This window comes from Strix uralensis, chromosome 3 (assembly GCF_047716275.1).
Source record: "Strix uralensis isolate ZFMK-TIS-50842 chromosome 3, bStrUra1, whole genome shotgun sequence".
NCBI lineage: Eukaryota > Metazoa > Chordata > Aves > Strigiformes > Strigidae > Strix > Strix uralensis.
The window spans coordinates 65,487,775-65,508,558 of record NC_133974.1 but is presented as its reverse complement, the minus strand read 5'-3'; the positions used below and the strand labels follow the sequence as shown (position 1 = coordinate 65,508,558).

General features: G+C 39.3%; 1 protein-coding gene across 7 annotated transcripts in view; it reads left to right on the top strand.

Moving 5' to 3' along the window:
* The window catches only part of MAP7 (microtubule associated protein 7), a 120,985-nt gene that overhangs the window by 23,287 nt on the left and 76,914 nt on the right, over window positions 1-20,784 (top strand). The window contains exon 1 of one of the 7 annotated variants that reach the window (XM_074862622.1): window positions 13,209-13,495. The exons of the other annotated variants lie outside the window; for them this stretch is intronic. Coding sequence (XP_074718723.1) covers window positions 13,483-13,495 — 13 coding nt within the window. The 5' untranslated portion in view covers window positions 13,209-13,482. Of the gene's footprint in view, window positions 1-13,208; window positions 13,496-20,784 lie in introns of those variants that run through there. 7 annotated transcript variants of the gene reach the window in all.

The window sequence follows — 20,784 nt, the reverse complement described above, 5'->3', positions numbered from 1 at the left end:
TTTGGTATGTTCTTACACTTCCAATCTGTCTTTTTTGAAATATTCCATAATGTATTTATTTCCACTAGTTTGTGTTGAGAGAGTCTGTTAGCCTCACTGCCCCTGTGAGTTACCTGGATTGCTGCTGTAAACCACATCTCAGATCCTCAGTGTCACTGAAGACTGTATGCAGAGTAGCTTGGCTTTTTACTGCAGTATGTTTAACATAAATCTTTGTAGTCAATAACTGATGCAGAGCATAGGGAAGCAGTATAATGAAAACTGTGGTGCTCACACCATGGTGATGCTTATGGATGCCTCCTTTTTCTGTTAGACTTTTGTTTAATCGCCATCCTTATGGATTTCACTTGTTTGTGGCATCTGTGTGATGAGCAACATTGCAAGGCTGAACTATTTAAGGTGACAGTATGACGTGGGGTTTGATTTTTCCTCTCCTGAGAAATGAAGGCAGCATCTCTATGATTACAGTATGTTCGGAGTTCTGAATAGGCTCCTGACCCCAACATTTGCAGGGGTGATTTATGCTCATTTTAGCTCTGCAAACAGGTCCTGATGTTGCCTGGCTATAAACAGGAATTCAATGTGTTTGCTGCTACTAACAGTTCCCTTTAACACTCAGTGAAGATTTAGCTTAAATTTTGAGAAAGTGTTCTCCTTCGATCTTTCTCTTTATACTCCAGGCTTTGATTAAACTTGTCCTAGGATTTCTTTTCAGAAAGATCTAGATAATTGCCAGTACCACTTACCACTAATCTAGTCTCAGATGGTGAGCTTTTTTTGCTATAAATCAAAGCAAGCAGGTTCTGCTGATGAAATTTGGAAGTCTGCAGGCCAGTTTTCAGTAGAGTTCTACTTTATCTTTAAGATATCTCTTTTGTGGTTTGTGGGTTGTTTTTTTGGGTTTTGGTTGTGGGTTTTGGGGTTTTTGTTTGGTTTTTTTTTTTTTTTTTTTAGAGTAGGGGAAGCAACAATATGGCCATGTAAACTTGACATGGTAGGTTAGCAAAAGCTTTAAAAAGGGGGTCTGTGTTAGTGACAGAGGTTACACTTATCTATTTGTTATCATTCACTCTTGCTTGCCCTTGTCCTGGCTCCTAGGAGTGTGGTTTGACACATTGCAACCAGTGAGTAAGGAGACACCTGCTCTTGAAACAAGGTAAGCTAACATAGCTTTAGAAAGAAATAAGGTAGGGAGCAACCTGATGAGAAGGTTTACTTTTGTATTTGTGATGTTGGTAACATCTGTTTTATCAGTCCTTAAAGAAAGCCAAGATATTTCTTATAATGATGATGTAGAATAATTGGAGTGGGTTGGTAGAGTTACTACATATTAATAAATGGGTTGTTCTGTGGAATAAGCAGGACCCAACAGCTGTAATTAAGTAAGATTTTGAATTTTTCTCCTTGGTTACAAAACCTTTTGCAATGTATGTCTGTGGGGGGGCTATTTACTTGTTTTTGAAAGCCTTGTCCTTCCTCATTCTCAACCAGTTCTCTGCCACAGAATATCCAAACTGACCTGCTCACTTTGCTGAAATAGTGTGAAAGTATGCCAAAATAGGAGGCTGGGAGTGAGCGACAGTCACAAAAGTCAAGAGAAGACATAACAATATAATGTGCAGGCATGCTCTTCACTTGAGGAAGGATTGTTTTTTAGTTTTTTAAAGGAACTGTCTTCTGAGACTGGTTATTGGAAAACCAGTTATTGATTAACAGTCCCTCCAAGACCTGTGCTGCAAAAACTGCCTTTTCACATGAAAATTCTTGTGATTTAGAGAAGAACTGGTGATAAATATCATGTCTAGTAACATTTACAGGAACAATCTATTTCCCTCACTGGGGAGGGGAAACTTGTTTTTGCAGGACACCCTGACAATAGTGATTATAATGAGAGCTTTCCCATCTGACTCAAATATTTCAGACTGTGTAGGGATTATTGAATATTACTCTCTGGAAAAACAGCCAGCCAGTGAGGCTCTAATTGCTTGTGACTGAGCAACAGTGCACCTAATTCCCCTTCTCTGCACAGTGTTTTCTCTCTTTCTTTTGTCACAACTTATTTGACTGACCTTTTCCTTGAATGTTCTTTAAACAGCATTAATTATATGCTCCAAAAGGGTTTAATATGTAGTATAACATATATGTTTGTGATATATATTATATATATATATCACAAAATTCTTTTTTACAAAGTGGTTTGCCTGTAAAGCTTTTGAGAAGACTGCTACTTGCAGGTGTTAAAAGATGTTGTGAAATCACTGTCTGCATATGCTTTAACTTCCACTCTCTACTGTGCTCTTGGATCTTTAAATGGGAAGATCCAATGAGATCTGGCTTTTCTGTTATATAACACACTCTCTGCAATTCTAAATGCTGAAGCCATCTTCCAAATACCTTTATTTTGTGCTGCTGTAAAGTAGTGCAATGCTGGATTATGTTTTATGCTTTGATTTTTAAAGGGGAAAAAATAAAACAAGGACAATAAGAAGGGGTATGTTGGTGTCCTGTATGCCTTTGAAATTAATTGGGACTTTCTGCTGAAAGAGAAGTTAAAATTTGTGTTGAATACAACTCACTGCTGAGTAAGTGTAGCATTGAGGCTTATGTTAATTGGCAGTCGTGCTTTTTGTGCTGTTTTCCCCATGCTGTACTCTGTGACGTGGTTGGCTAGCATGAGTTGTAGCTGGTCAGAGCTGCTCAGGCACTAATGCTTGCAGACTTAAGGCTGTTTTAATGGGCCACTTGCATAGCATGTTGGTTGTGGTCCACTGAGCTCTGCCTTTCACGTGCCAGTAGAGCCAAAAGCTGTGGGTGCTGAGGTGCTGGTGGCCAAGCAGATGGCAATGGAGATTGCCTGATAGGGTGTTTTGCTGAGCAGGTCTGCTGCCACTGCGTTGGATTGCCTATTCATGGATTTGATGAGATGTAGATACATCAGGTTGACATAGCACTTAGGGATATGGTGTAGTTGAGAACGCTCAGTGTTAGGTTAATGGTTGGACTAGGTGATCTTCAAGGTCTTTTTCCAACCTAGATGATTCTGTGATTCAGTTGTTACAGTCTTTTGAATAGTTTGAATTTCTTTTGGTAAATGTGGTAGATAAAGTGCTGCCCAGTCAGCCTAGGAAATCACAAATAACACACAAATTTTAAAGTATTTCCATTCCTTGTCCCACCCAAGTAAAGCATTATAACATATTATAGTGTGATTTGTGATTTTGGTGAAGTATAGGGGCTAAACTTTTTCATCAGTGGTGTTTGTGTAAGTGTACCCACTGTCTGTGGGTACCTTTTAAGGTATATCTTAACGTCAGCTAATCCCAAAAGCTTTCTGCAAACAAGGATTGCTACTGCACCAGTGTTTGTAATCCCAGCCTCTGTGGCAAAGTAGAAAGCAATGCTATGGTGAAGTGTCTAGGGTGAAATCAGGGTGAAAGTTGACTTTTTTGACATTTGTCCCTGCATCTGCCCTTATGCAGGTAGGGTACCTTCACCCACATACTGTACTAGAGGTGTATTGCAAGGCATCATTGACAAATATTCCAGTACTTGAACTCTGATTATTTGAGAAAGAAAATAGGTAAGTATTGCTAAGGCATTCCCCCACCCCCAGGTAAACAAAGTAGGAACACTTACCTATGGGGGAGATGGGAGTGTCGTCTCTTTTTTTTTTTTTTTTTTTTTTAAAAAGGGCCATTGTCTTTACACAAATACAGATGTAGGCAGGTTACTAATGCCAGCTGGAGAGTGGGAAGAGGTTACACTATAAATTGCATCATAAACTTTGGCAAAATGAAACACAAAGCTTGCAGACAGTGATTCTAGATCCTGTTCTTGCTCTGTTAAGTCAAGTACTTTCCTTCTAAGAGAAGGAAAAACCCTGCTAGACTGCCATAGCGAACTGTACAAATAGATGAACACTGAATTTTGTAGTCTGCTGTTACAACTGGAAAGATGTCCCATGGTATCAGTTGGAGCCCACCTATTACAGAACTTAAGTACTTTAGTTTGAGCACTGAAAAGCTGACTTCATGTGTGCTTCTCTTCCATAGTCTTTAAAACCTCTTCCAAAGGTCTTTTAATAAAGCACTCTCTGAATAGAAGTTGAAACTGAAGATTTAAGAAGTGTATGAGGAAAAAACAAGGCTTGCTGACCTTGAAGTATTAAAAATATTACATGGGATAGTTTTAGCTGAATGGTATGCTCTTTTCAGAGCTGCAAATGTTTTGCACAACTGTACTAGTGGCCTAATGTAGTCATAACTCATGGGTAGGACAGAGCTAAGTCTGTCATAAGAAGAGGTGCTATGCGTGGAGAGTGTTAAAGAAGTCTGTTTGGCGAGATGATGCATGATAAGACTTGTGTGAAACTGTTAAAAAGGCTGGGCCAACTTTGTCCCTATTGCAATTATTCGGAAGAGAAGTAAATTGAGAGTAGTGAATTTGACCACCTGTTTTCAGGCTTAGAGCACTTATCTTTTTTCTCTTGGTAATGGACTGAAAGCACTTATTGCCCTGTTCTGGATCTTTCTTGCTTTATTGAACTGCGTTTTGCAAGTAAACAATTAGCGATCTAATTCTTGCTTGAAAGAAAGAACCATACAGTATCCATTTCAGCACATGGGAAAACTTCTAAGGACAGGTACAGCCCTAGTACCAGAAGGTGCCTTGAAGAAATTGGTGCAAGTTTCTCATGAGCCTTTGAATCCCAGATCTGTTTCTTCTGAATTAATGATGGGTCTGTAAATCCTGCTGTCACATTCAGTCATATCTCGAAATAGTAGAACTGTGAAAAGTTTTATAATTTTGCACTAATTACTTTTAAAAAATCCTTTATTGGAAAGTGGGGAATTAATATGTTATTCGGCAACTTACAGAAAGGGAGTTTGGAGCAGGACACTTGTAAAATGGCCTGAATCAACCCTCCACTCAGTCGGGGCTGAGGCATGCTGGCAGGACTGCAGGCAGTGCTGCTCCTGCACAGCCTGGTATCACTTGTATGGAAAAACAAAGGACTTCAGTCCTGAAGGACCCAGCCTGCATCAGAGAACAGGGCTTCATGGGATTTAATGGGAAGATAGGTTGAAAGTGTCTGGCACAGAGAAGAAAGGCATTATGAAGAACAGTTATTTCTACCTTAATTATATTTTTTTTTTATTCCTGAAATCTTGCTTTTTCACACTTCATGTTTCTTTGTTGAAATGGTTACTTACCTGGGCTTACCAGAAGATTGCAATGTCTGTTTACTTGGAGTCGTGTCTGTGTGCCACTTAGCTCTTCTGACTTTTCTTGTGCTTCAGTTTCCCAAAGATCAAAGCTACATTTACAAGAACTGGAGAGACACCACGCTGGACTAGCTCCAGATTCCTTGGGTTTGTTCTTATGCTACTGGCAGTAAATGTCTGGATTGTTTTGCAGCCATACTATCAATTTGCTGCACTGCTTAAGCTGTGGGGACCTGGCACTGGATTCAACTCTACTGCATTTCTTTTATTGCAAACAATGCATCATGAGTCAGAGAGAGAGAAGTGTTAAAATGAGGGATTGTGAATGTCATCCAGTATGTATAAAGTCAGCAGTTTCAAACACAAAAGCTAGAAGCGACTGTACTGATGCAGTTAGCCTGTGCCTTAGAGATAGTATCACAAAAAAGTTAAGTGATATACTCAATTATTTCATATGTAGTCTCTGAAGTCTGCATTATTTAATAGTGAACTGGTCCCAAAAGTTATTGGCTAGCTTTGGAGGCTTGGGAGGCTTTTTTGGATTTGGGTGGGGTTTTTTTTCTTTTTTTTGGTGGCAAGTACTTTAACTTGTGCTAATGAGGCTGCTGCTTTAAGACTAGGCTTTGCCTGCAGTTTACCAACTGCCTAAAATAACACTTTGGGGAGTAATGAGGCTACCTACTCTTGCTACTGAATCAAATACTTAACTGCTGCATCGTTGTTCAGGCTCTATTCACTGTTTGGTAATTGCTGTATTTGATAGTGTGGCTCTGTTTTTTAAATCTGTTCAGCAAATTCCTCAGTTCAGAGCTGTTTCCTCAAAGAGTTGCCAAACATACAGCTTAGCTAAATGCAGAAGAGACTGTTCTTTCCACAGCATTTAGTTTGTTACAAGAAAGGGGAATAGCTTGGAGGAAAGGTGCACCAGCATGTAGGGTGCAATTCCTGACAGTTCTCGCAAAAAAGACATGTAGGTGTGTAGTCACGTCTAGATACAGATGTGCTTATAGAAAAGTGAATGGATAGTGTTTCAAAAGGGTACATGTGTACCATGGATACTGTACAGTAGTTACACCTGTAACATTTTGTGACACCACACTAAAACATTATTTTGAAAATATGTGCATTTTCTAAGGAAAACGGCCTACCCCCTGAACTGTTAGCTGAAGTTCCTATGTCTTTCCAGTAATAACGTTCTAGTGAAACTCTAGCCTGTGTTTGTAGGAACTACAAAATGATGGTAATAAATATCAATGTTTTTTCTTTTTTTAACACTACTTAACTGCAAATTATGGCACTTCAAGCTTCTGGATTCTGTCCCTGTTTTAATTCTTATTAATGAAGCCTACATACACTGCTGTTTAATCCTAACTTCGTTGTAACTGGAACTTGCCTATTTTTGCTCACCAGTGGAAGCTGTGACTCTCCTGACAGCCTCCGACCGAAGAGGGTATCAGACATCATTGCTTAGGTACATAAACATCTGGAATAACTCTTTGAATTCTCTCCTTCTCTAGCACACTGGGTAGGAGAGAAGCAAATCTCAGACTCAAGCAAATTCCCTCATAACCATATAATTAATCAAAATAGCTGAATTTTTAAAAAAATATGGATTCTGTGGATATAGGCCTAACTGAAATTCAAATGTGTACAATTATACAAACTTTACTGTAGAAATGACTAAAACCAAACTGGTATCCTAAGGCTCATAACAGCATAGTTGAAGAAAGTTCCTTCACTAGAACTGTGTCATCATATGTGTAATTATGGGTTAAAAAAAAATATTACTCTGTACATTTGGATCATGTTGTTGGGCACAGAGGGCTTTCTTCAGCATCTGATGAAACTTCTCGGACTACCTGAGTGATGTACAGGCCTTGTTCCTGGCAAATGGGTCATGAGGACTTGGAAGAAAGATGTGTTGTCTGTTCCTCTTCCTGGAAGGGGAACGGCGGAGCACTCCTGGTATCTGGCAGCTGCCAGCCAATTACCCCGCTGTTCTCTTCTTCTGGCTATACTTTGCCTGATGCAGGTTGTTTCAGGACAGCCGTGGAAGTGATTAAACTTTCAAAAAGGGCAGAAGGTATCTTTGCATTGCTCTTCTTGGTCTTATGCCATTGCACTCAACTGTTTTCAGCAATTGCTCTTTGGAGTTTGGGGAATGTTTTCCACATGAGAGATCTGCTCTCAGAGTACCAATACTGTTATTTAATTATTCTCTTTGGTGTTTATATACTAGTTTGTTCTTGAGTGTGAGGGCATTGCCCTGTGCATGCAGTTGCAGGCCTGCATGATACAGGGAAAGGAGACTTTTACCAAAGCATTTAAAATAACCCCACCTATTAAAATTCACAAAGCCTTTTTTTTTTTTTTTTAAGAAACAAATAATAAACTTTTTTTTAGGGAATAGGATGAAAGAAAGACAGAGCTCACACAGTGGGCCAGGAGCAAAGCTAACAGTAAAAAGAGCCCTGACTTCTGCTTATTCTCATGCCACAGTGAATTTTGATTTTTACAGAAAAAAATTTAAGTGATGTTATTACTGGGGGGGCGGGAGGGCAGGGAAGGAAGTTACTACTTGTTCAGATTTTCAAGAGCTTTTCCTGTTAATGTACTAAAAGAATTTCATAAGGACATTGAATTTACAGTGGAAGCAGGTGTCTTGTCAGGAGAGTTTTCAGTCTGATAAATGTGATTACCTTCTGGTTACCAAAAAGGAAGCAATGAAAAAACATCCATTTATGGTTTGACATGTGAAGAATGGGGGGGGGGGGGGAATAATAAATCTGTACATGTATGATAAATAACTGATAGGCTAATTTATTGAGACCTTTGTAAATGCAAAGGAAAGAATGACACTTCTATTTGCTGTTAATTTCACAGGATTATACAGTTTTCACAAATGGAAGTGTTACAGACTCAGAGCCTGGGGGACCAAGTTTATAAATACTAAGCTATGTATAGTAGTTATATATATTATATATCAGTGTCTTCTGATTTAAGACTAGTAGACTGAAATATGATGAAAACTTCACATGTACAAACAGTTTCCTACATTTACAATGTTTTTAAGATATTGTTTGTAGATCCTTTTATACTCTTTTAAAAGGAGTTGGAGTAAAACTCTTTAAGACTTGGAAAAATTGTTGTAGCAGTGCATTTCACTTTTAGTGTTTAAATTTAGGGTTATATTCCCTGACAGTGGTCAATGTAACAAAAGCCACAATGAAGCAGAGGTAGTCCAGGGGATATAACTGATGATGAAATCTCCCCTAATATTGTTTCTACTGCTGTTAGACAACACTGACTGAATTATACACTTTTCAGGCAATTTTAATAATCTTAAGTGTCAACCTGCTTAAGTTTTCCTCCTTAGGATAGACATCAGAGTACATCCTTGAATTTTTCAGGGGTTCTTTGGTTTTCTGGTACTGGTGTTTTTCCCCAAGTCTTCTCCCTTTTTGTGAAGACAGGTTAGAGGAGAAACAGCTTGCTGCTTTTACATATGTGATGCCCTAGGCGTACAGTAGAAATGCAGAATGACAGGAGCACCAAGTCGTGCCTGCCACTTGAATCTTTTCCCTTTTTCTTTTCTGTCAATGCTTTCTGTGCTGAACCTTTGTAGAAATAGATCTAGAAAGTTAAGCATCAAGCTATAACAGTAGCTTCCTCACTAAATACTGTACTGCTATCATGTTACTCATTTTGTAAGGACTGTGGTGATGTAGGCTAATGTTTACACTTTAAAGGTTGATGACTGAACTTTAACATGTGAGACTCAAAGTCTGTCTTAGCTAAAGAGGAGTCTCCATGCCTTCTGCTCTCCATTGCATTGATTTCAGGGAATAAAAGAAGGGTGTAACCTTGAGTGATAAGAACAAGCTGGTAGTATGGGTGATTTTTTTTTTCTTTTTTTTTTTTCCTTTTTAAATGATGGGTGGTTCACAGGCAGTGTAAGAAGGCCCACCTGCAGAGTCAAGCCAGTTATGGGTGCAGGACATTGGTGGAGATTGCTCTTGTTTTCTGCTGCTCATCTGGCTGGCTAAAGGTGAAGCCTTGCCTGTCAGTGTAGGGCAATCCTCTGCTAATCAGGGGAAATCCATTTTGTCTTGATCAGTTGATACAGGCAATGATCTCTTCACTCAGACTGAGCTTTCTTCCTTGGAGGTAACTTGGAGGATAGCATTAGAAAGACAGACCGCTGTCCTCTCCACTGCAGAGATTAAAATGCAGTAGCTGTGGTCTCAGTATTTTACTGAGAAACATACACTTATTGTCCTAGTGCATAAAAATCTGCAGGAAGCAGATGGCTGAAGTTTATGAAGATGACTCCTGGAGTCACTAGCTTGTTAGTTCATTTAACACCTTGCATTACCCTACTGCTACCTACTTTATCATGGATAAGTGTGTTTTGTGTTTGTTATTGCAGCGCTGTAACACTCATCATCTTTGGTTCAAAATGCTGACTCCTGTCATGCTGAATGGAGTGTTGGGATGATGGAGAAAGATAAATTGTGAATTAGCCTGAAATTTCACCAGAGATTTGAGGGGGTCAGTCTGGCACGCTGAGCTGTGATCAATCTTTGATCCCTGTAAACACTTAGCATGCTGATCTTTACTTGTTTAGCTCTTCCAGTTTATAGTATTTTACCTGATCTAGAAAAAGCATTGACTGTTAGCTTTTCCTAATCTCTGTAGAAGGAGAAGAGCAGGAAGAAACAACATTTAAAAAACAATAGAGAAACCGAATAGGGGAATCATCTATCAAAGTTTGGGACTGTACTCTTGTGAAGTCAACTCTGTATAATAATTCTTTTTTTTTTTTTAAAAAAAAAAAGCACCTTCTTCTTTACCTGACCTTTTCATAGAAAACCTGTACCAAGTATTTTAATGCACCCTTTTCCCATTGTTTTATGTATATACACATGCATTCCAGCTCTGCATGAAAATAGCTTTCAGATGACTTTCCATTTTAAACTCAACTGAATAATGTTTATTAAAAATTAACTTCAAAGATGGAAACTCGTCTTCCTCCCTGTTTTCAGCCCTGGCCTATTATGAAGGTTAGTGCTTAACCCTTCCTTGTGGCAGATCTGCTCAATCTTCATGGCCTGAATGTATCTAGGGCATTCTGCAGCAGCTCTAGCACACTGTGTGGCTATTTTTGGCGATGTAGCTTTTGTCTGGCAGTGCTAAAGAAGGATGGCATATGCTCAGTGCTGTGCACATGACTGATTTAAGGGTGAATGATATGGTTTGGTTTTAAAAAAAAAGTGTATGTATCACTGTTTTAAAAAAAGCTCTGTATAAATGTTACAACCCATGTGAATTACATGCTTGACTGCATGAGTTTTCATTTTCCTTTTTTATGTAATTGTATGCTCAATGGACTATGCATTAGAAAGTGAATTAGCAAGTTAATTTACCCCACATGTTGCTGATAGAATAGCTTTTACCTCCTCGGGCCGTGTGATCTGAACTGCAGTGTGAATGTATTAGAATACATAAACACTGCTTTTTTTTTTTTTTTTTAAAGAAAAATTGTTGCGGGGGGCTTAGCTTAACCTGTTCTCTACTTAGGTTTTTACTTCTGTTTTAGTATCAGTGGGGACATGTTCTGAATGAGCTCGGTTTTGGTTTTGTGTGTGCTTTCCATACTTTGTGTTGTACCTCAGGGGGACCACTTGCAGAGCAAATTACCTGCTCATCATCTGAACGAGGACGATAAAATAAATTATAATTAATCTTTAGTATTCATAATCAAAGATAATGCTTATACTCTGAGTTTGCAACTCAAAGTATGCAGTGTTTAGCATAAAACCTAGTTGCTTCAGGTGCACAATTTCACAGGAGGTGCTCTAGAGCCTTAGTTACTGTTTGTATCCCAGGGTAGCCAAGTCCCCCAGCAAAAATTTGGGCCCATTTGTACCAGTTGTGGGGCTGAAGGAGAATGTTTGCATCAGAACCAATAATTTGAGTAAGTGAGGTGCTTAAGAGTGGAGAATAGAAATGTTTTCATCTAAAGGTATAGATCCAAGTTGTGAGAAGCTAAGTGGCATTAGTGCTCCTGGGGTTATCATTGTTACAGGTATATGGGAAGGTGCTGGCAGGACCAGATGCTCAATTCCACTCTCCTAGGCTCCCTGGTCATATCATAGCCACAAGGCTGCTCTTCACGTTGGAGCCCAGGTTTGACAGTAGTTGACGGGACAGCTTTGACTTCTGTGGGCCTTCTTAAGCTCATGTGGATTGGCCAGCATATGGAGTGGGTGGGAACCCTTGTGTCACACATGAGTACAGTAGTCGTTATGGCTTAACAAATGTTCGTTACAGAATCACAGAATCGTCTAGGTTGGAAAAGACCTTGAAGATCATTCAGTCCAACCATTAGCCTAATATTGACAGTTCTCAACTATACCATATCCCTAAGCGCTATGTCAACCCGACTCTTAAATACCTCCAGGGATGGGGACTCCACCACCTCCCTGGGCAGCCCATTCCAACACCTAACAACCCGTTCTGTAAAGAAATGCTTCCTAATATCCAGTCTAAACCTTCCCTGGCGCAACTTGAGGCCATTCCCTCTTGTCCTATCACTTGTTACTTGGTTGAAGAGACTCATCCCCAGTTCTCTGCTTTCAGGTAGCTGTAGAGGGCGATGAGGTCTCCCCTCAGCCTCCTCTTCTCCAGACTGAACAACCCCAGTTCCCTCAGCCACTCCTCGTACGACATGTGCTCCAGACCCTTCACCAGCTGCGTTGCCCTTCTCTGGACACGCTCGAGTAATTCAATGTCCTTTTTGTAGTGAGGGGCCCAAGACTGAACACAGTAATCGAGGTGCGGCCTCACCAGTGCCTAGTACAGGGGTAAGATCACTTCCCTGTCCCTGCTGGCCACGCTATTTCTGATGCAAGCCAGGATGCCATTGGCCTTCTTGGCCACCTGGGCACACTGCTGGCTCATGTTCAGCCAGCTGTCAATCAACACCCCCAGGTCCCTCTCTGACTGGCAGCTCTCCAGCCACTCCTCCCCAAGCCTGTAGCGCTGCTGGGGGTTGTTGTTGTGGAGTGTTTATAAGCTGTTGATATTGAAATGGGAGGTCTAATGATGACATGATCTTTTTGGTGTGACAAAACTGATTTTAATTATTTTGTAACTAATTTATAATGAGGGAATTTCAGAGGAGAATTATGTTTGGTCATATTACATAGATGTGTTTTATATCTTACAGTGCAAAGTAAAACATGAAATAGAAAATGTGACACTGTAGCACAGGTATTTCTTAAAATCTGGATTGAATGCGCTATTAACATTTTTTTTTTGAGGATGGGGGAAGTAATATAGTAGTTGCTGTTAAGCTGCTAGTAACTGATTTGCCGTAATATTGGGCAAAGCATTGACACTGACTGTATTGTGCTTGTTGAAAAGGCTCATTTGTTATCAAGCCAACAGAAACATGTCAAAAATTACCTGATGTCCAAGAAATGCTAAAATGCCAAATAGTATACCCAATAATAAAATCTTAGAAATACCTAAGAAAACAATCTGCCTATCTATATGTGCAAAAATCCTTTACTAAAATCAAGGTCGCACCTCAATTTAGTTGTTTCATCTTGAAATACATGTTGCAGTGTTTTAGTATTGCTGTAACTGATCTTTGCACTAAGCTGTTTGAAAAGAGGGGAGTATTTTTAAACTATTGAAGGAGTGTCCAAGGCAAACATGGAGGCTCCACTGTCCTACTACATTTTATTTGGAGGCAGGTTGGAGCTGACTGACCGAGGCCTCCCTCCCAGGCAGTGTGTTTTGAAATAGGAAGTGGGGCAGTGTAGTAGACAGCTGCCAGCACCAATAACCGGTGGCTTGAGCTGCTTAACAGAGGCTAAGCCCAAATCTGTTGACGCAGAGCACAGGGAAATGCTCAGCAGACTTTTCCCCCCTCCTTATCCTTGCATATAATCTCTCAATGCTGTGGATGTGACAAACTCCATTTTGATCAGATGTTGGGCCAGAAATGGTGAGAGTGGGTCAGATTTGACCTCCAAAGGATATTTTAATGGCATGCGATTTTGACACTTTCTGAAGCTGCAGCTTTTCCTTCCGTGACACCTCCTTTCTACTCCAGGTTTGCATAATTGCTGGCCTGAATTTTTTAGTAGGATGGGAGACTGAAGTCATGCATATGGGGTGATATGGATCATGCTATGGATTCACAGTAGACCTCTGCAGTGCAAATGAGTGTACAGTGCTGAATATAATGGATGAAATAGGTAAGCACCTCAATCTTCATATTTCCAGAAATAATCCTTTTAAATGCCTTCCCAATTAAAATTTGTAAATGGAAAACACTATTATCTCTAGCTGTGGGATGCACGTAGTGTTTTCCCTTTGTACTTCCACTTTCTAATTAATTGTAAGGAGTCTAGCATGATTCAGGGGGTGGCAGAAGAGTAATCTGTGAGTACACTGATCTTTTGATTTGATTTTTTTTAAAGATATCAAATTGAAGGTTTTGTCTTTCTTCAGTATCTGTCATTAATAACTAATTCACTACTGATTGTTTTCCAAAACATCAGATTTCTTATTTGACTTCTTGGTTGTAAGTAGTCATACTCTTGATATATAGTATAATTATCTACTTGTTCACAACATCATTCAGTCTAATTAGTTTTAACTTCAAATTTGCAAGACTCAGGGAAACTGAGGTGGTAATATGCACGACAGGAAGGGGCCTGTTTGTCTGTAATGAAATCTTTTATATAAGCTAGGGACTGCAGTTGCTAAAGCAGTTACAATGCAACAATTGCAATTCCAAAAGCAGTAGCAACTTTGGTATCAGAATGTTTCCATTCCTTTAACCACCCTAGGCCAGACCACTGGAGAAGGATGTTCTGCCTGAGGAGTTACTGTAACTCTTAATCTCTGTAGTTATTCAATTTTGTACATGCAGAGCATGAAAACAAGAGTAATATTTTGTGTTTTCCCTTCTACCACAACTTAGTTTATTTTCTGGTGACTAAACCCAGCAAAAATTATTTAAAAAAAAAAAGAAATCTTTCTGATGAAGATGCTTTTTTGCGGATTTATTTTGTCATTCAGCGTGTCTGTTTTTCTCTTTGGTAGTTGCCTGCTGTGTTTACTCTGTAAACTTTGGGTTATGCCATGTGGGTGCCCTTTTGGTTTGCTATGAACTATCTCTGAAGTAATAAATGAATTGCTTTTTTCCTTTGCTCTAAGTGGTAGTTAACATACCTGGAAGTAGCGTAATACTGAATAGTAGTTCGATGCTATCATGCTTTCTATGTGTAACACCCGCACCTGACCCTTATTTCCCCTTATGGTGTTGGCAGCTCACAGTCCCTGTACAGAGATGTGGCTTTTCTTCATCTTCTATATCCCAGCTGCCGCAGTGGGGTTTTTTTTTTGACATTTGGTGTCAGGCGTGTCAGGCTCTAGAGTTAACGTGGAGAGGTGGAAGCCAACATACATCTTGCAAACCGAGGGGTCAGCACCTCCAGATGTTGCCTTATGTTGTGGTGCCTGCCCTGGCACACAGCAGTGATCGGTAAGTGCTTAACCATCACTCGGTCCAATTCCAGAGAGCACAGCCCTGGCACAGGTTGCATGTGCTCTTATTGCAGAGTTATGGGTCCTAGTAAATGTTGCCTGATTTGATGTCTGCAACTTCCATTTCCTTAAATCGTGACTGTCATACTGGAGTTGTTCTGAAAGTGAGTTGAGTGAAAGGTTCTTTAATTTCCAAATCATATTGTGAAGCTATGACAATGGGGTTTTTTTGACTGTATCAGTTAAGTGGGGCAAGTGAAACTTACTGCTCCTGGAAATAAAGGAATGCTAGCACTATTTGATGGCTTAGTACTGTACATGCACACTTAACTATCTTCCCTGATAGTTACAAGATTTTCTCCTTTTTTTTATTCTTGAATTTAGATTGCAAGCTTTGTCTTTTGGGAGTGGAGAATTTAGGGAGGGGAAGCAAGGGGATGCTGAGCTGTGGAGTAGTTGTGAGGGGAACAAGCAGTGGAAGTAAGCAGAGAACCACCTACCTCAGTTTAATTTCAAACATAATTAGGAACTTCAGATGTGAAAGGCTGTTGCTTTAATCTGTTGTATCATTGCCAAAATATTTGGAAATTGAATTAATCTGGAAGATTAATATTGGTTGCAAAAGCAGTGGAATTCTGCATCTATCAGATAATGTTGGAAGTAGAAATGGAAGTATAATAAAAAAAAACATTATTGGAGGATATGAACAAAGGCAGCATTTCATTATAAGGCCTTGATTGAATGAATCGATAGAAAACAAGGCAAACCTTTAGGCTGTTATAACTTATGTTGATATAATTTCTTTAATTGGTTATTTTAAAAAATAAACAAACATGTTAGCATTACCAAATTAAACAGGAAATCCCTATATTTTGAGGCTATTTAAGTATAAAAGAAGAATATACAGCTGGTATTAAATTCTTTGGTATTTATAATGAGAAAATACTACAAAATGAGGTTTTTAGACTTCTCTTGTGATTGTCCAGTGCTGTTATGTACTTGAAGGCAGTGTTAACAAAATCAGAGATGCTACAGTTTTTAAAGTATATGTACAGTGACCAATATTCGATAATGGGAAACAAAAGCAGAGGCCAAGGCTGTGTAAAATGATGCAGGGGGAGGAGGAGGAGGCTTGGAGTAGCTTTTACATTCACAGGCACGTTTCTATATGCATCTCCTAAGTACTTGTCTTCCCTGCCCCCCGGCCTAATTGCAAAGCAGATCTGTATTAACAGAAAGATGGCATTGAATAGGGGCAACTGAAGATACTGTTCCTATGAAATAGAATGTTTGGCTCTTAAAATGACTATTAAAAACTGGGGGTTATGTAACAAAGTATAAGTTCACTTGTGTCCATCCTGCTTGTGGGTAGGGAGGTGTGATATTACTAGGATGAGAAGCCCATCATACATCTTCAATAACTGAGCAACCTATTTGATCAAATAGGAATGATAATGCTTCTTTCCTTTGGTCTCTTTTTTTTAACCTACCAGAAGGTACAGATTCCTTGGTCAAAAAGCAATTAAAAAAAAAAAAAAAAATCCATAGATCAGAATACAGATGGAGTAGTCACAGAATTGCTGCTTGTTCTGCCTATGGAGATAGAATGGAAACAATTTTTTCTCATGTGTGCAGAGCAAGTCCCAGCTCAGACAGAAAGTATATCTGTTTTGGGTATCTAAAGCAAAAGAACCAAAATTGCTGTGGTTTTTTTTCTAAGCAGTAAAATATTTTAAATACTCATGTAGCCCAGTAACAAAACATCTTGGAAAAAGACATTTATTCACCTGCATGAAATGAGTACACAGCTTGTTCTTTGAAAGCATGCAGTAAATGCATGAAGCAAAACAAGACTTCCAGATTTGGTAACAAATGTTCTTTGGAAAACTTCAGCATTAAGTTGTCAAAAAAAAAAAAAAGCACAATGTTTTCAGTTATACCATTTTGGAAATTATAATTATGCTATTAATTGAAAGCCTGAGGATAGCTGAGACTTACTAGGGACTATACATGATTCCTTTAGTCATGAAATACAAATGCAGAGATGTTAATAAACGACGGCTACTTCTACTTTTGCAGTATTGTTTTGGGGTTTTTTTAAGATGTCAGAGGACATCAGTAGGCACGGCAAATTTACAGGGTCATGTAGCTTTGACTTTCAAGTTTAAGTGATATTTTTAACACAAGGTAACTGAAAAAGCATTTGAAATTACTCCCTGCTATTTTTAATGTCTAGCACTTTAAAAAAAATCTATATAATCCTCTTGAAACAGATGGCTACAGTGAGTTAAAATCCCATGCTAGGATTTGGGCTTTTACCTGGTGCTGAAACCGATGTCATGACACAGGGATGCATCATTGAATTTCGAGGTGAAAACCTATTTCAAAGCTGTGTTTGGGGTTTTTTTTGTTGTTTTTTGGGGTTTTTTTTTTCAAAAAAAAGCAAGCAGCAGGGAACTGTGGAGTCCCTCTGGATGTTGACTTGTCTGTTAAGTTTTATTTCTTTTAGTTTGTATTGTATCATACCTTTTTCCAGGCTGTGTTGGAATGTGTAAGTTGGTGTTAGTTAACTAACTGTTCCCAAACTTTCCTTCTGTCAAGGAAGAAAGATAGGAAGCTGAATTCTTTACCTTCAAATCCTGTAAATACTTGAGCTGCCTAACTGAAGGCAGGATTCAAACTGAAGTTTTTGTTTTAACTGTATGTAAAGATAAGCCAGGAACGCTTCGGGGCACAGGGTTGAGGTGAGGGGGAAGATGTTGATATCAGTCTTACATAGACTAAAGCATGCTTGTGTTTTGTTTTCTCTTTTTTTTTTTTTTTTTAGCAGGACAGCTGGCTCTTTTATCTATAGAACTACAGTAGTGTCTCTAGAGATGGTAACAAAGCATTGGTGTTCTTGTCCAGATAACTGGAAATAATTTAATATAGCTGGTGATTAATGGAAGAAAGGCATACTATTTCAGTGTGTTTGTTTCCTGCACTTTTTTTGATCATAAAAGGAGGCAAATGACTTGATGCACGTTTAAGTTTTTACAGTTAAGTCACTTAGTAGCTAAAATTTATCCTGGTGCATTCCAGCAGTTAACTAGAGATTAATTTGAGCCAACTAGATGCAGAAATAACAGTCTTTCCTCAGATTAACATCTGAATTGCATCAAAAGGTCACAGAATTGTCTAGGTTGGAAAAGACCTTGAAGATCATCCAGTCCAACCTTTCTGAAATAGGTGAATAATGAGACTTACGGTATTTAAATATGAGACTTAAAGGTATTTAAATTTAGCAAATAGAAAAACCTGTTCTGACTCTTCTACTATCTATTTTTAAAATATGTACATTTCAAGGGAATACACTGTGTTCAGCAGTGACAGGAAGAGTGCAGCCCAAGTATAGCCTCAGTGGGTACTGCCCAACTACTCTGAGGATGCACATGCACCACTTGTTCTCTGCCGTCAGTCCTCCGCAGGAGTACTCAAGCATATCTTAAGTAGCTTGGTAGGAGGTAAAAAAAGAACCTGAACTGTGGGGTGATGAAGCCTGTTTTTTGGACACAGAATTTTAATGTGGTGTCTTGAGATGCATTCCAAGCTTCCTTATGCTTCCCTAGTTATCATAATTCTGTAGGTCCTTCCTAGCAAGTTGAAGGACAAAATGTATACTAGAATATAGAAGATTTTCAAGAGATGTCAGAGATTCTTCACTGAAAGCTGAAGAAGTGCTTCAAGCTGGTAGTTCGCAGTATCTGGTGTTCCTAAGGCTTTTATTGCAAAGCCTTCTTTAACGTTCTTGGTTTATTGCTCTAATACCTACAAATAGCACTTGGAAAAGAGCAAGCATATAAATGACTAGCTTATTGATGACACTCTAAACTTTGGTGTCTTCTTAGCAAGACCATACACATATGACAGTGTGTCTTAGTATTCTGGGAGTGTTTCTGTTTCCTGATAAAATTTAGGATAACTGGGCAGTTCTTAAGAGGGGCATGTAGGAGGTGAGAGCTGATGTTGTAGATGTAGTCACTTAAGTTGAGTTTTTCTCAGTGGACTTCAGTGCCAGGTTGCTGTTAGGCATGTTGGCACATGCCAGATTTAATCTTTAAAAAGCTGGTGATGTGACAGTCAGATTTTTCACCCCGCTCTGCTCACTTTACTGAGAGAGCTTTTCAGCTTGGTGACATGCCCCTATTCTCAATTTCTTCATGCTGCTTCAGCTAGACTACTGCATCGAACTGCAGAGCAAGCAAAGAGCGCATTAAGAGGGATATTGGGACAAGGGAGTAGGAGGTTTGAATGTGTTACATCCATTAGGAATGTCCTGAACAAGAAGTATTGCTGCTGGGCCTGCCAGATGAGTAGTTCAGAAACTAGGTTATTATGAAATAACTTGGTACTGTTGCAGCCACAGAGTATTTGTGTACTTTTAGCTGCGGAAAACACAGTGTATTTGTGCTGAAGTGTGCTATTGTTTCATGCCATGATAAATACATCTCTGCTGCTTTAATCTGTATTTATAGAAAGGCAGAGGGGTAGGTAGTCTTACAAGGACAGATTTGGAGGGGGCATTCTAACAGCTTTGCCAAATTAAATCATAACCAAGTCTTTCCCTCAGGTGTACCAAACACAAATGTAGCTCCTAATCCTGCAGACTTTATTACCCTGAATGCATATATGAAAGCAAAGATGATATTCCACAGGACTACAGCCCACCAAAATGATATACCTAAACATGACCTGTAAACAAGGCTGTGACACTCCAAGTGGTCTTAGGCCCTTTCTGCAGCTTTCTGCAGCTTTCACACAGGAGCCAAGTGATACCTGGTCCCCCAAGCCTTGCAGCCAGTGTTAGTAAGCTCTTTTTGCTTAATGAAGCTGTAACCTCAGACTCCCAGGGGCTTGCAAACTTGTGCATTATGTAGAGCTTTCTGTGTACTAGTCTGACCTCGTTCAGTTTGTCAGCCTGGAGTGGGTGGTGTACCCATGATTTATGAAGCCTGTTCCTCTGTCCTGGAAAAAAACATTTTACCTATTCTGTCTAGTCGTGGTGAAACATAGGGATCATTCCTCACTGCTTTAGCCTTGCAGTTGACTAATACAGCGGCCACAGAACTTCTCAGGGCTTGTGTAGTATAGAGTGTGCATTAGCATCAATATCTGCCCTTTTTTGTTAAAGGCTGATACGCCTGTCTCCTGGGCATGGAGAAGGATGTGAAAAGGGTGAGGACAGGAAAGAGCACAAAGAAATTTGACCTTGTCTTTTCCCCTTCCTAAGCCTGAGCTCTGCTTTCTACTTGTTTTTCCCTTAGAAAGACTTTCCCTCACCATGTGGTGACTGGGCCCAGGGCTCCACATGCTAATGCAGAGGGATTGCATGATTTCCTTTACCTTCTCCAGCTCTCTTAATTAACATTTACATTGCTTAATCTACACATCTCTGCCTGTCTGCATGCCTTCTCTTGTTACAGCCTCTGAAATAAGTGATTTAAAAATTTGATAATTATATACCTTGAAAAACTCATTTATGTAATCATCTTACTAGATTCAAAGCTTTCTTTCTCTTAAGTTAGTTTTGTGGAAAGACAGAATATGGGCAAAACTAGGAATGGATTCAGTGGGACTTTGCTGGAGCTGAAGCCTCTTGACAGTAAATTTTTTCTACCTTGTGGAAACAAAGAGGATGACTTTTGAGTGAGAGAATGAAATATTTCTTGTTTGTTGGTTGAAATTTTTAGATTTTCTGATTTAACTCAGTGTTGCCTTACTCTGTTCTTGCTGGGTTTCATCTTCAGCTAGTCCACAATCACCATAACATGAAGTGCTTCTGGAAAACATACATACTGTAGGTTTGCCTGCACTTCAATACTAAACAAATACAGCAATAATGTAACAAAATCATGTCATAGAAGGCATTGAAATTGTATTTCTAGAATGTAATCCCAGATTAAACCACTTTGGGATGTTTGCTGCTGTTTTTTACATCTCTGGCCTCATACCC